Here is a 13,353-nt window from a genome sequence, read left to right as displayed (position 1 = left end):
CACTAATTCAAATTCTCAAAGAAGCAATGGCAACTATGCTGCTGAATGTTGTCTTGATGTGAAATTAGAACAATAAAGACGTTTTTGAACATGCTGAGCTTGTTGAGCATTGATTACACTGACAGGGTAACATTTCACTTCAGATTTTTTTTTATAATGCAACTCCATTTGAAAACCCAAATTGGTAAAATGTAGAATGGCTAAGCTAGTCTGATTCTTAAGATTGGTGCTCCTCTAATACTGTAATCTATCTTAAAAGTAGATCATCTAGAGCAGTGGTTTTTAACCTTTTCTTCCACAGGCACACCGAAGATCAAACCAAGACCTCAAGGCACACCCTATCCATACAACAGTGTCTTAAAAATGTGGATCAGAATCTTTAGTTGTTGTGTAGTTGCAATAATGCATGGGTGTAAAGCATGGGGGGGGGGTGCCAATGAGGTTGTCAAAATTAGATAGGGATAAGATCATGGCCAAATTTTTACTTAAGTAGTTTAAACAAAGGTCTTTGGGGATACTTAACATGTTTGGGCCTATTTTCTTAGGGTTTTGTCAATGAAAAAGTAGAATTGATGTTGATTTTTGACAGCAATCCATCACTTTTTCATTCATGTGGATCTTGGGGGGGCTCAGATAGCTGCATTACAATAGTCCACCTTTACCAGCCAGTTCAAGGGAATTGTTCTGCTTTTTCTGACTGAGGAGGGATGGACAAAACTTCTTGTTGTAGTTGACTGCTGTCTTCTCATGCCATAGACAACCATAAGGTAGTATTACTGAGTATTTTAACTTGAGACATACAGCAGAATTGGAAAGGGCCAAAGTGTTGAGCTTATGATAGCTTGCTTCATTCTTACAGCAGAAGAGAAATGAGATCACTTAACTCTAAAGCAAATATGCCTCTTCTTTACCTAGAGCACCCTCAGAGATGTCTTTGATGCTATTCATTAGTCCAAATTGCTATCTTGTCTGGAGATGCATATTTTCTCCCTTTATTCAAGTCAAAGTGTCTAGAAATGCAAACAGTTTTACTAGTAAAAGTGTTTGCAAATACATACACAGCCATTTTGGTGCCTGTCCATCTACTGCCACATGTGGCTCTCAAGTTAATTTCAAATATCTAGAAACTGTAGACCTGAGGAAAACATGAAGAAATCTACCTGAAAATAGAAACATTTCTATGAGTATCTTTGATTACTGGTGTATGTCAGCAAGAAAGAAGAGATATAATTTGCTTTAATTGTCACTGTAAAAATCATTTCTTTGCATCATTAAATGTGCGTTAAGATGTGTAAGTAAAACAAGAAGAAATCCATTAACATTTATGTTCATTGTACTGAAAAAACTCTTTATGTTGGCCTCGATTCTGCATTAAGGTGATTAAATTAAGCATTACTATTTGCATTTGCATAATGAAAGCAATCTATCAGTTCCTTTTCTTAAATTTAAGGTAATTATAAATGTTAAATGTTAAATGGAAATTACGGCATGGTTTGTAAAAATTTGTCCCTCTGCAACCAAAGCTGCCTATCCCTGATCTAACTGTGTAATCCAGGGCTGACAGCTGGATTTTCCCCTGTTCAGAGTAAGAAAGCCCTTCTGTGGTGCAGAGGGGAGACACTGACGGCTCATCTCTACATTCAGACAAATAAAGGAAAATGTATGGAACTGCCAAACTTTGTAGGAGTGATACAGCAAACGAGAGCAATTCCTGCTGCTTTTTGCTTCCATAATGGATTTGTCTTTACCTTTTACATTCTCTCAATTTAGTCATAAAAGTGTGAAATTCTTGGCAAAATGTCTGTCTACAAAATCAACATGGAGCCTATGCATATGATGCAATTGGGCTTAAAACAATTAAAAAGGCTGCTTTGTTAAAAAAATGTTAGCATATTTAGTTAATTCATTTTATGTACTTGAAGCACAAGCTTCATGTTCTGATGCAGGCCACATATCAACAGGACAATGGGCCACAGTTGATCTGCAGGCCTTAGTTTGGACACCCTTGTTGTAATATGTTGAGTCAATCATTTGATTGCAGTTTACATGAATTCAGAAGTCTTGTGCAGTTAAGCTGTCATTCTACCAGTAAAGAGGATCTGAAGGTGTGCTCCAAATTTAGAGTCAAGCTCGTCTTTGTCACAACTTACCGCTGGCGTCCTGAGTTCTCAGCTGGTTTTCTGAACCACAGAAGTAAATGTTACCTGCATGGATAGACCAGAGCGCTGCCATTTGCAGAACTCTCTAAGATACGAGAGTTTTGTTTTCCAGAATGCCAGACTGTTCGTGTTTGCAAATGTCAACATTTGTAAAAGCCGTCGTTGAGCTCCAGCAGACTGAGGGCCCCCGGAGGGATTAGAGGAGGCTCTGTTTACCTGCTCTGAGGAATGCTGCCCTGCACGGACGCTTTTGTATCTGTCAGGGACCCAAGGTCACAGTGACGGCGGAGATGGGCCGCTTTGTCCCTCTCCAAATTTTCCACCTCGTAGTATCAACAACAAAACACAATGTGGGCGACCCGGGTGAAGGAAATGGAATTCTTACTCAAGTTGCTACAGTGTTCAAAACTTCAGCTTCAATGGGCCCTTTTTTCTTTGAAGAATTGGCTAATTTTTGTCATTTTGATTAGAAATATAGATTCCCATTCTTTTATAGCAAGTGTTTTAGAGGTTAACAAGCACCTCTGAATCTTACTAGGCATACATTCAGTAACTGTCAGATATGGCTCTCAGAATTTTTGATACTTCATTTTTTTTATACCACATGCTTTAAACAGTATAACATCTGTTATAGCAATGATAATTGTATCAAAAGTATCAAAAATTTGAGAACTAAGGATCTTTGTATGTTTAACTAAATGCTGCCACAAGAGAGAATTGTCTAATTTACACAAAAACATTGTCAACATATTTGTGAAATTTAGACTGTGTAGGAATGTAAAACATTACCCATTATTGGGTGTCAATGAACTGAATCTTTGTGGACATGGTGTTGAATGAGAGGTATGTTATTTTTATTAGTGGGCCTATTTTATCAAAGTTAAAAAATCTGGTGTTGCAATGACCAGACTTTCGCCATCTATGTGTTTTATTATAAAAGTCCACTTAAGTTTGGTTATTCAGCACGTAAATCTGTCTACAGTTGCATTTATTCAGTTCCTATCAGAGGTGGAAAGTACTTCATTACATTTACTCAAAATACTGGAATTTAGTAGCTTTTTTTCTTTTTTGAGTACTTTTTTATATTTTGGAGCAGGACTTGTACTTCATTACATTTTAAAAAGCATCAAGTACTGAGTTAAGATGGCAAAACAGGTTTTTTTCCCTACCTGATTGGAGAACCATATTCTCATGTTGCTAGTTGTTAATAAGGAAAGAGCATATCTTACTGAACAGCAGCTACTCAGTCCTTTAAATGAACTTTGATTGAATTACATTTTACTTTTACTTACTTATATTTATAGACTAGTAATTTTACTTCCACTCAAGTTAATTTAAACCAAAGTGACTGCACTTTTACCCAAGTACAGTAATCTTGTAGTTTATCCACCTCTGGTTCATAAAAATGGCTCTTTGACTGTGCAGCACACTGCTTCTCGTTATACCTGTGTTTCACCACATGGTGTCGCCCGAACTCAACTTAAGATCAAGGCCACCGTGGAAACTAATGCTGTAATCAATTTCAAACACTGTAGTCCTCTCATACTACAGCACACATTAAAAAGATAACCCTAAAATCCCAGTATTAAGTTTTACATGCACACTATAAGTCCCTGGAGTACTGGAAGATTATAGCGATTTGTTTAGACTTATAAATGTTTTGCTAAGCTGCAATTTTAGACAGTAGCTTCGTTTCTTTTTCTTTTTTTTTCCAGTTACTGGTAGATGAATGTGACCCCAACCAACTAGCAGACACCGAGAAAGCAAATCCAGGGCCAACAAACACGCTTGTGTTTAATTTGTCTGCAAGTTAGAAGTTATTTGCTGTGGGCAAACCTCGTTAAATTTGACATGGGCTCTCAACATTTCGCAAGCGGGCTAAAGGTAGTTCAAAGCGCAATATTTTCTCCATTTTGTTTAAGCTAGCAAACAGAGCGAAATTGTTTGCTAGCTCCCCCACTAACGGCAGAGCTCGTTCACATGTGTAACGTAAAATAATCGTATTTTATAGCAAAAATAAATAAATAAACAAACAAATAAATAAAGTTTATGTAAATTACAAAGGGCAACACTGGCAAATGAAAATAATACAGCATAAAAGAGCCGTTAAAGTGCCGACTTAAAGACGTTAATTTGACAGGAAGTAGCAAAACATTCCTTTTTTGTTTCCTGTAAAGCTCACTCACACAAAGACATGTAACAACTGCAAGTTTGAAGATTTTCTTTATCTCATTTTGTAATAAACATATAAATAATAAACTCTAGACATTTTTGACGCATCGCCCTGTTATGAAAGTTAACTGGTATGGTCTGGCTATATAGACTATCCAAACTTTGCATCTGCCGCAGGTCATTTCTATAAAACTATTTCCCTATTATTAAAAATATGAAAAGAAAAATACATTTTAGTACATTTACAGGAGTTACTTATTAATTTATTTAACGAAAGTGTTTCAGTACTACTTTAGCTGTTACTGAATTGTCAGAATCTGCATTTAATATTTTTCTCAGAAGAAAACAGGAAAAAATAGAAACACAAACAAAATGAAAGCAGAGAATGCAGACATGAGGCAGAATATCTGTCCCTCTCCGACAACTGAAACGAACAGTCTCCAAAATAATAAAAATCTTAATAAAACAAGCAGTACAAGATTTTCCAATACTTTCCCAACTACTGTATTTAAATTAAAATATATTCTCATATCTTACACTATTTCAAATAACGAAATGTGATTCGGTAGCGATCTGTCAAAATCTAATTTACAATTCTGTGTATAAAAATATAATTTATGGAACCCCGCGAAGTTTGTTCTCCCCAAAATATAACAGTCAGTTGCACATATATGCACATATGAACATTACAACCTGTCAGATTTAGCTCCTTTCTACATGGTCTTCTTTCTCTTTTCGATATATATTTTTTTTCTTTTTTACCTTTTTTTCTTTTTTTCTTTTTCCTTTTTTTGCATTTGAGATATACAAAAATAGATTATGCACAATTTGCCGCTCACACAGTTTTCAGAATCCATTTGTGTGACAGCAGCGAGTTCACATGAGAATAAATTATTCAAAGAGAAACTTTTTAAGGCTCCATTCATTCTTTGAAAGGGGACACATGGAAAAGTCAGTGAAATAAATATCCCAACTCCGCTGGGGCCTTTGTCTTGTCTGTTCCTTTTTTTTTCTTTAATTATTCTTATTTTATTTTTTAATCTACTGAATAGTCCGCGTGTCCTACATTTCAGTCTCAATCTGCTCCTGTAGAAGAAGTTTCAACTCGGGCATACTGACATCCCCAGTGGATGGATCGAGTGGCTGTCCAAGAGCCATGTTCCTAATTGATAAAGGATCTTGGAGTACCAGTGCACGCCGTCGCTCTGCGCACTGGCACGAGGCTGGGAACTAAAAAGCAACGAGGACACCCAGTGGGCGAGTCTGACAGGTGCCAGGGCCCAGTGCGCCAGCTCGTGGTCTTCGATCACTGCGTAACAGGACGCAAGGACCTGGTCCACCACGACGCTCCCTTGCATGGTCACGGGCGCAAAGGAGCCCTCGTGCTCTTGCGTGTAAATCCGTTTTACGGTCACAGGCTCGAGCCGATCGGCGTCGAACACGAACACCTTTTGTCCGGGTCGGATTTGGCTCGCGAACGCCGCCGACATCCGCCCCTCTCCCGTGCCGTTGTGACTGATGAAGAGGAGGTGCGCGGCGGTCAGGGTGATTTTGTGGCCCGAGTCGGCTTCGATGACGTAGAAGAGCCTCCTGGTCGACGGGTCTTGGTCTATGAACATGATGAAGTCAGTGTAAACAGGGTTTCCCTCGTCATCAGCTGCCAGGATCCTGTCTCCTTTCTGGAGGTCTTTGACCGCCTTCTGGGTGCCGTCCTGCAGGGTGACGGTGGAGGATCCTGGGAAGCAGCCGCCTGACTTTGCTGCCACTGAGTTTTCTGTCAAAACAAAAGATGACATCATTAAATATAATCACAGAACCATCATTTTAAGTTTTCTCCTTGCACAATAATTTAAAAAAGCTGTTTAAACCTTTAAAGAAATCAATCGCAGGTGCTTTGGGCACTTTTGAGACCTTTTCAAATGCAATTCAAAACCCTCCTTCTTTTACTCCTATTTGTATTTTTCCTGCCTACACACATCATGGTGGGCCATATGCATTTTGCATAATGATGCCTGTCTGCCAAATGCGTATTGGCTTGGCCCACGTTGTCTGAGAGTTGAAAAAGTGAAAGCCTTGGCTCATCTATTCTTAATTAAAAAACCCAATAAAGGGCAGCCATTGTTATTCTAAATCAGCTTGTGGATCGAGCGACTCTCGGTAAAGAACACTTACGCCTTTCCCAGCTCCTCTTCCCATATTTACTCAGGTGCAGAAACCTCTATGTGACAATTCACACAAATAGGCGACTCACAACTACTATTTACCCAGCGGAGCCACTTTTCCAAGCCTCTCGAGTTGTAGATTTGAATTTAAATGAGGGCCCGGACTCTTAAATGCTTTCTGTTGTGCAACATCAATGTCCCCTCTCTCCACCACCTCTCCCTGCTTTGTTGTCAGTCCTGATGACAATAATTTTGGCCTTGGTGGAGCTCTTCACATACCAGTCTCTAGGATCTCACTGTCCCTGCACACACAGAAAAAAAAGGGTGTTTCCTACTCACAATTTGGGGGCTTTTAATCTTCTTTTAAGATTCCCGAGCATGAAATAAGGTGACAACTGAAAACCAGATTTAGCCCGACCAATTCAACATTGTTCCAGCCAAATCCTTTTGGTAAAGTCGCATGACCCCTAATGACACGTCGGCCAGGCCCATGCTCTGATCTCAAAACGTGTGTGCTGAATGATAAGTAAGGGATTTATCAATAAAGTCTGCGCTAAGAAGCTAAGAGAAAGTGCCATCAGTCAGTGTGAAAGAGTATTCTCTAAGCGCCGTAGGTGTCCTTTAGCCTTGAGAAGGCTGCTTTGTCCAAAGTAAGACGCCAAGATGAGGATGTGTTAAAATTAAAACCGGATTTCAAAGCTTAGATAAATAAATCATAATAGAGAAAGCTTTTAAAATCAAGCTTTATTCGTTTCCTTTTTATAATCAAATCCAAAATAATCGCCCTTTTACGCAAAAAGCAGCATTCTTGTGCGTAAAAATCCAGAAACAATGTGATTTGTTTTTTCTAGGTCACATCTAGGAGGCTTGTTAGATTGTGGTCGTGGTTCCCACCAGGAGACAGTGTGGGGCGATGTAAGATCAAGAAATAAGCTGCATGGGAAATGTTCAGTCAGGAGCCCACAGGCTCAGATGCGCCATACATCATTCATAGAGAAGATTTCATAATCCTAAATCATGTCAAAATGAATGATTGCGCGCAAAAATCTGCCCCATGCTGCGTAATGACATCAGCAGAGAGTTGCCGAGCGCACGTCCTGACTTTTATTGATTAATCAGCCTTTTTGTTACATTCTTGATAACTGAGTGTTTTAATTTATTTGATGTGCAGAAGTGTTATCTCACTTCTGCTCTTCCGTTTTTGCAGACTGTAAGTGTTGGCTGACCCTGAACTCAAGTTTTGGGCACTTTAATGAGTTCTATTTTTGGACCTTGACGCTTCCCATACATCTAATCTATCCCTCTTCTCATCTCTGAAGTAACTCCCATTTTCATTAAACTTTAAAATGAAGGACTGCAGCTTCCCAGGCTCGCACCTGCTCCTTTAGATCGCCATAACCTGACTGGCACAGCGCGCACTTGTGGTACAGATCTGTGTGTTTCCCTCCTCGCAGTGCGCATGACAGTTTCTCTCTGAGCACTCTCTTACCTGCTTTCACAGAGCAGTGGATGTGGGCTTTGGATTCGTAGTAGACCCAGTCGAATCCGGCCTCCACTGCCAGCCTGGACAGGGTGCCGTACTTGCTCTTGTCTCTGTCCGAGGTGGTGATGTCCACGGCTCTGCCCTCATAGTGAAGCGACTCCTCGAAGTGGTGTCCGTCCTCGTCCCAGCCTTCAGTGACCCGCAGCTTCACCCCGGGCCACTGATTCATAACTGAGATGGCCAAAGAGTTCAGCTTGTCTTTACATCTCTGCGAGAGGGAGAAATGAGCCAGTTAGTCACCTGTTGTGCGTAAAGTCTTGGGAATAAGGTGTCCACGTGCGTAAAATATAGGCTCACTATGGAGCATCTGCCATGAGTTTCTCTTATATTCTGCCTCCATAAAAGGAGGTGGAAAATACATTTTAGTCAGATGATCATGACGCATGCGCCACACGTGGAAGAATTATCCGATTCCCTCCATAAACACGCATCTTAATGCGCATTTGCTGTGTTTTCTTGCTCCCCAAAGTGAGGCCTCTCCATCCCCACCTGCCGCCCCTGATTCCTCCCAAGCTGAGGTGAAACCCTGCGCCTGAGCTGCCTCTGATCCTGGATGTGAGCTCACATTTGTCAGTGTGAGCAGCAGCGTCAGAGGGCACATCTCGGATAAGAAAGCTGCTGATGAAATATTGATAAGGCACCGCATTCGCTTCACTGGCCTATAACATATGGGTCTTTGGTCTTGGAAAGGTGCGAGCAGCATCTCTTTCCTCCCTCTCCCAAAGAGTTGCTCTGAGCACAACATGCATACATTATAAATTCATGAGTTTGTATTAGGGCCACGGAATGAGCGCGTCCTTTTGTTGGTTGCAACTTGTCTGTTTTCTTTCAATCAATAATTGATATGCAGATGATATGAAGATGATCTTCAAGAGCAGCTGCCGCCTTCAAATATCTGGAGGTTGTCCTATAAATAAATCGTCCGCACCCCAACCTCTTTCTCTCGCGCGCTCTCAATGAAGATGCTTGGCCTTCTCCAAGACAACTATTCTCGACACTCAAGCAATATGTCAAATAAAACATCACAAAGAGGCTTTTCAGTGCAGCCGCGGAGGGAAACTTTCATTCTTCCACTCCTGCAAAGTCTTGGAGACGTGACATGCCTCCTTAAGTCGAACTGTTTTGGCTGCTGACTGACAGACTGGTGAAATATCCAGGGGTTGTACGGGCGCACAGAGGAGCGTCTATGTGTCTGACCCACTGTCCTTTTTTTCTTATGGACAGCCTGGAGCGAGAATGTTCACACTAAAGTTAAGAAAAAGCCTCTCCTCATATATCAGTCTGTATTTTATGAGGATATCACACTTGTAGAATGTGTTGGATAAAAAACGACCCCTTCAAAAAACCTCCCACATTCAGAGTGGGATTGTCAGAGTCAAGAGCCGTAAAGCTTAACCTATTTATTAATTCATCAGGTCGTGTGCCGCAAATCAAGCCAAATTCTGCTCAGCCACCGTGAAGCACAGCAGGGCGCCCCAGACCGGTCGGGGTAAAGTTGTTCAACAGCCTCCCTGTTAATCTTTTCACAAATGATTTGGTTAGAGGAAACACTTATCAGCTACCTGTCAGTGCAAATACGCCACCAGCTCATCTCTTTGCACTGTGAGAGAGGCGACAGGATCCCAACAGTGCAAGAAAAAACCTACACTTTAAAGCAATTTAATCTGGAAACTGGAAACTTAGAGATAAAAGCAACATTTACCACTTTGGTGAAGCAGTTCTGATATTTGTCCTTGTAGAACGATCTACATCTCATGGCAAAACAAACTCCACTAGAATCATTTTTAAATTTGGAGATTGCGCCATGCAACTTATCCACGCGCAAAAATCATCTCTTAAAACGACACAGAATATTTTACACCTCGCAAAAAGCGACAATTTGAAGATCTGAAGGAGTGAAACTCCATAAAACATCACCTATCAAACGCCTCTTGTGGCAGCTTTCTATGAAGTGAGCTGTGCCATAATAGTCACAGGTTTTTGTGACTGATGCTGCTTGACCTCAGCCAATTAAAGAACCTACTGCACACAAACATGGGGGCTACAGCAGACACGAGTCTTGTTTCCAAAATAATGTGACTTTGCAAGAAAAGTCCTGCACATTCGTGCGTAAAACTCCATGCGTAAAATCCCAGATTGGTGCGTAAAGCCATGCAGCAGCGCGACGGCCGCTGGCACAGTGTAAACCCCCATGTGATAACGCTTATGCCACTGGCAGAGACTCCTGCACAACAGCCACAGCTCTCCTCTTTTGAATGCACGAGCCCTAAAAAGATGATTTCTCTAATCCATTAAGACAATTTCACCTGTTTCAACTTACTCTGAACTCCCGCTGACCAGAGGTCATAAGTTCAATTTGCGTTCGGGCCTGGTGAGGGGCGCCCAAAAAGCACTTTCATGTAAATTTCTCACTTGGTGGCTGTTGGTGTGTTTTCTGTGGATGCTCGGATGCTGATTGGAAGGTGGAGGGTGGACCAGGAAGCACAGCTTTTGACGGTTTTAGAACAAATCTGTTAGCAGCACCCAGAAGTGGTATTTTTAGGCAACATTATAGACTAGTTCTCCACTGCAGACGCCATTTATCATCCTATTTATCCAAATGACTCCACGTGCGTTTGGATGATTAAACACAGAAACACAACAGCAGGTGGGGTGTTTTATTTAGGATAAAACTCTGCAGACACGTGCCACCAAATAATCCTTGAAACGACTAAAATGTCAGAATAACAAGCAGTTCCCCTTGTTTCTAAGGATCCTGGAAACTCCTCCGCGTGGACTGCCTGAACCCCAGTTTTCCCACTACCTCCCCATGCGCCTTGTATACCCACGCTGTGTGAGTATGAGACGCTATAGGTGTCTCACAGAGGAGATGTGGGGAGGGCTGAGCCCGCACGCACAGTGAATATTTCATCGCAGCTCGTGCTCATGCATGGTGCGAGGCACGGGTTCAGGGACTCCGGCGCGCGCCTGCATGGCTTCATCGCCACCATCACCACCACCACCACCACCACCGGCATTTTTATTATTACTGAGCCGATATCACCCAAGCGCCTTTAATAATTCACCAGCATCTGAGTGCTAAAAGTCATGCTGGAGAGACGCGGCATCCTGCAGCCTGGAGAGAAATCAAGGCTACATCTTCAGCCGAGCCTGGTCTTATCTGCACAGCGCGAGCTTTGACAACCTTCCACGAGGATGGAGTATTTAAAGAAAGATGTCATCATCCGTGCAAGTCAGGCACCATCAAGCCCCGTGCGCCTCGCTCCTATAATTGACCGAGTCCCACCCAGAAATGAAGTCCTGATAGTGTTCAGGACACTCTCAAAGAAATGTCACTGTGTTCACGCGCTGCTGCACACCATGCGAAAGGCTAAATTACAGCAGCCTGTGCGAGAAAATGTCTGAATGAGCCACGCCATGCCTGAATAAGCCCGGCTGTTTGAAGCGGTGCGCATCACCAGCTCTCTGTGTTCAGAATCAAAGAAAAGGCGCTTAAAACAAGCTGCAATGTACAACTGAAATCAGCAACAAATACTGCATGTGTTCACGGAGCATGGATGTGCGCCTGTAAGACAACAAATAGAGCCTCACAAAGATACAAATATAGATATGAGGAGAGGGGCACATTAATATTTTAAATCCACTGTCACAATCATGAAGGCCGAGTGTCCTGACTGTCCGCCTGCACATCACTTCTCCAGCTGGATTTCTACATTCGCTTCCAGCCTGCAGCCGCTGAAAACTCCCATGCTGCTGCAGAAAGCGCATCTGCTTTTTACAGTGAAGTTAAAAGGCTCGGGCTGAGAGTTCAGCAGCGGGTAAAACAGACTTCACTTAAGGTGCGCAATCAGTCTGACAGGGAGGTTGTTGCAGTGCGCAGTGATGGTGCGTTAGGAGGAAAAAAAAAAAAGAGAGAATCTAGTCTCCTTACCTGAGTCATTAGCCGGTCAGCACCGGTGTTCTCCTCATCCTTGAATATGATGTCTGTGTTATAATTGGGAGTCAGTTCTTTAAATCGCTCGGAGTTTCTTGTGATCTTGCCTTCGTATCTGCCGCTTGCCCCGAGGGTCTTCTCCGCCACGTTGGGGATGAACTGCTTGTACGCAAGAGGTGTCAGCTTCTTCGGGTGTCTTCTCCTGCCGTAGCCCCTGCCCGGCCCGCATCCCATCCCAGAGGACACCAAGGACAAGCAGACGAGACCGACCAATACGATTCTGATCCAGAGCAGCATTTTTGTCCTTTAAGATCTCAAACGAGTCGCCGCTGCTATCTCTGCCGTCTGCCTCTCCCGGCTCTCGCAATGTCCTTGTCTCCTCCTCTACCTCGCCTTCGCCTGGTCTCTACTGTGGCAGGTGCGGAAATGAACGCCTCAGACAAACGGCAATAACGGGGCACATCGAAGGAGGGTTAAAAAAAAGTAGTGAGGGAATTAAAAGCCACGGGATCTCTAGTCGAGCTGCAGCCGCTTGTGTGAGGCGACCGCTTTTACTGCTTTGTATTATAGCACCGATCTATAGCAGGGGAGGGATTTGATTGGCTCTCCTAGACAAACCCTCCTGATGTTATCCCACAAAAAAATCTTAAAAGATTTCTTCCACCTGAGGGTGAGCCTGTGTCGCGGGGAGGAGGGGCTGTTCCATGGGAAAACATCAATTATAAACCGTCTTTTTTTTCACCCTCCCATTTTCCAGAACTCACAGGGGAGGCAGGACAGACACAGAGCCACAGTGCAAAGCCAAAGCGGTGTAGTTAGGTGAAGTGATTTCAGACTGTGTGTGCGGGAATCGAACTGCGTCTGGGAGAACTTTCTGCACTCAATGCATTTCCATGGAGAATTGGAGCGCTCGTGGACGCGCACTGCGCACGGCTGTGCCGGATGATTTTGCTGTGACCTCGTGTCCTGCTAATAAATGAATTAACGCGGGGGAGAGTTTACTTTTAGTACAAATTATTGAATATATGTATGCAGAATTGAAACAGCGTCTAGCATAGTTTTTAAAGCGGAGCGGGCGCATGCCGATTGGATATACGCACGGAAATCCCTTTGGAGATGCTTGGTGCCATTTTGGTTTATTAGAATTTTAAGAAATTGGCGCTCAAAAACAGAGGGATCCTTTTAGTCTGACACAAATTGAAGTAACTCAAATTCCAGAAAACTTGCAATTACAGCCGCACTCATTCATGCAATGCGCGCGTTGTGCGTACTTGTGCGCCAATCTTTTACGCGTAAACGCACGATATTATTTAAAACTTTTCTGCACATCTGTAAAGCTCTGTATTGCTAAAATTAACAACTTTGGCTTTGATTGTGAAGAAA

The 13,353-nt window shown here is 42.5% G+C and overlaps 1 protein-coding gene across 1 annotated transcript; it reads right to left on the bottom strand.

Moving 5' to 3' along the window:
- Nucleotides 1-4,831: 4,831 nt before the first annotated feature.
- On the bottom strand, nucleotides 4,832-12,465 carry shha (sonic hedgehog signaling molecule a). Its single transcript, XM_041814333.1, has 3 exons — nucleotides 11,968-12,465; nucleotides 7,983-8,244; nucleotides 4,832-6,105 (listed from the first exon to the last, which is right to left on the bottom strand). Exons 1-3 carry the CDS (start codon nucleotides 12,265-12,267, stop codon nucleotides 5,432-5,434), a joined length of 1,236 nt encoding a protein of 411 aa, XP_041670267.1. The 5' UTR covers nucleotides 12,268-12,465; the 3' UTR covers nucleotides 4,832-5,431.
- Between the last annotated feature and the right edge of the window lie 888 nt (nucleotides 12,466-13,353).

The sequence above is a fragment of the Cheilinus undulatus genome, linkage group 19, assembly GCF_018320785.1.
Source record: "Cheilinus undulatus linkage group 19, ASM1832078v1, whole genome shotgun sequence".
Taxonomy (NCBI): domain Eukaryota; kingdom Metazoa; phylum Chordata; class Actinopteri; order Labriformes; family Labridae; genus Cheilinus; species Cheilinus undulatus.
Note: the sequence above shows the minus strand (reverse complement) of the source record. Positions and strands in the feature narration are given on the sequence as shown.

Coding starts and splice junctions, on each gene's coding strand:
- shha (XM_041814333.1), bottom strand. CDS start 12,267: ATGCTGCTCTGGATCAGAATCGTATTGGTCGGTCTCGTCTGCTTGTCC. Junction 8,245..11,967: donor CTGACCGGCTAATGACTCAG/GTAAGGAGACTA, acceptor TCCCTCTCGCAG/AGATGTAAAGACAAGCTGAA. Junction 6,106..7,982: donor CCACTGCTCTGTGAAAGCAG/GTAAGAGAGTGC, acceptor TTGTTTTGACAG/AAAACTCAGTGGCAGCAAAG.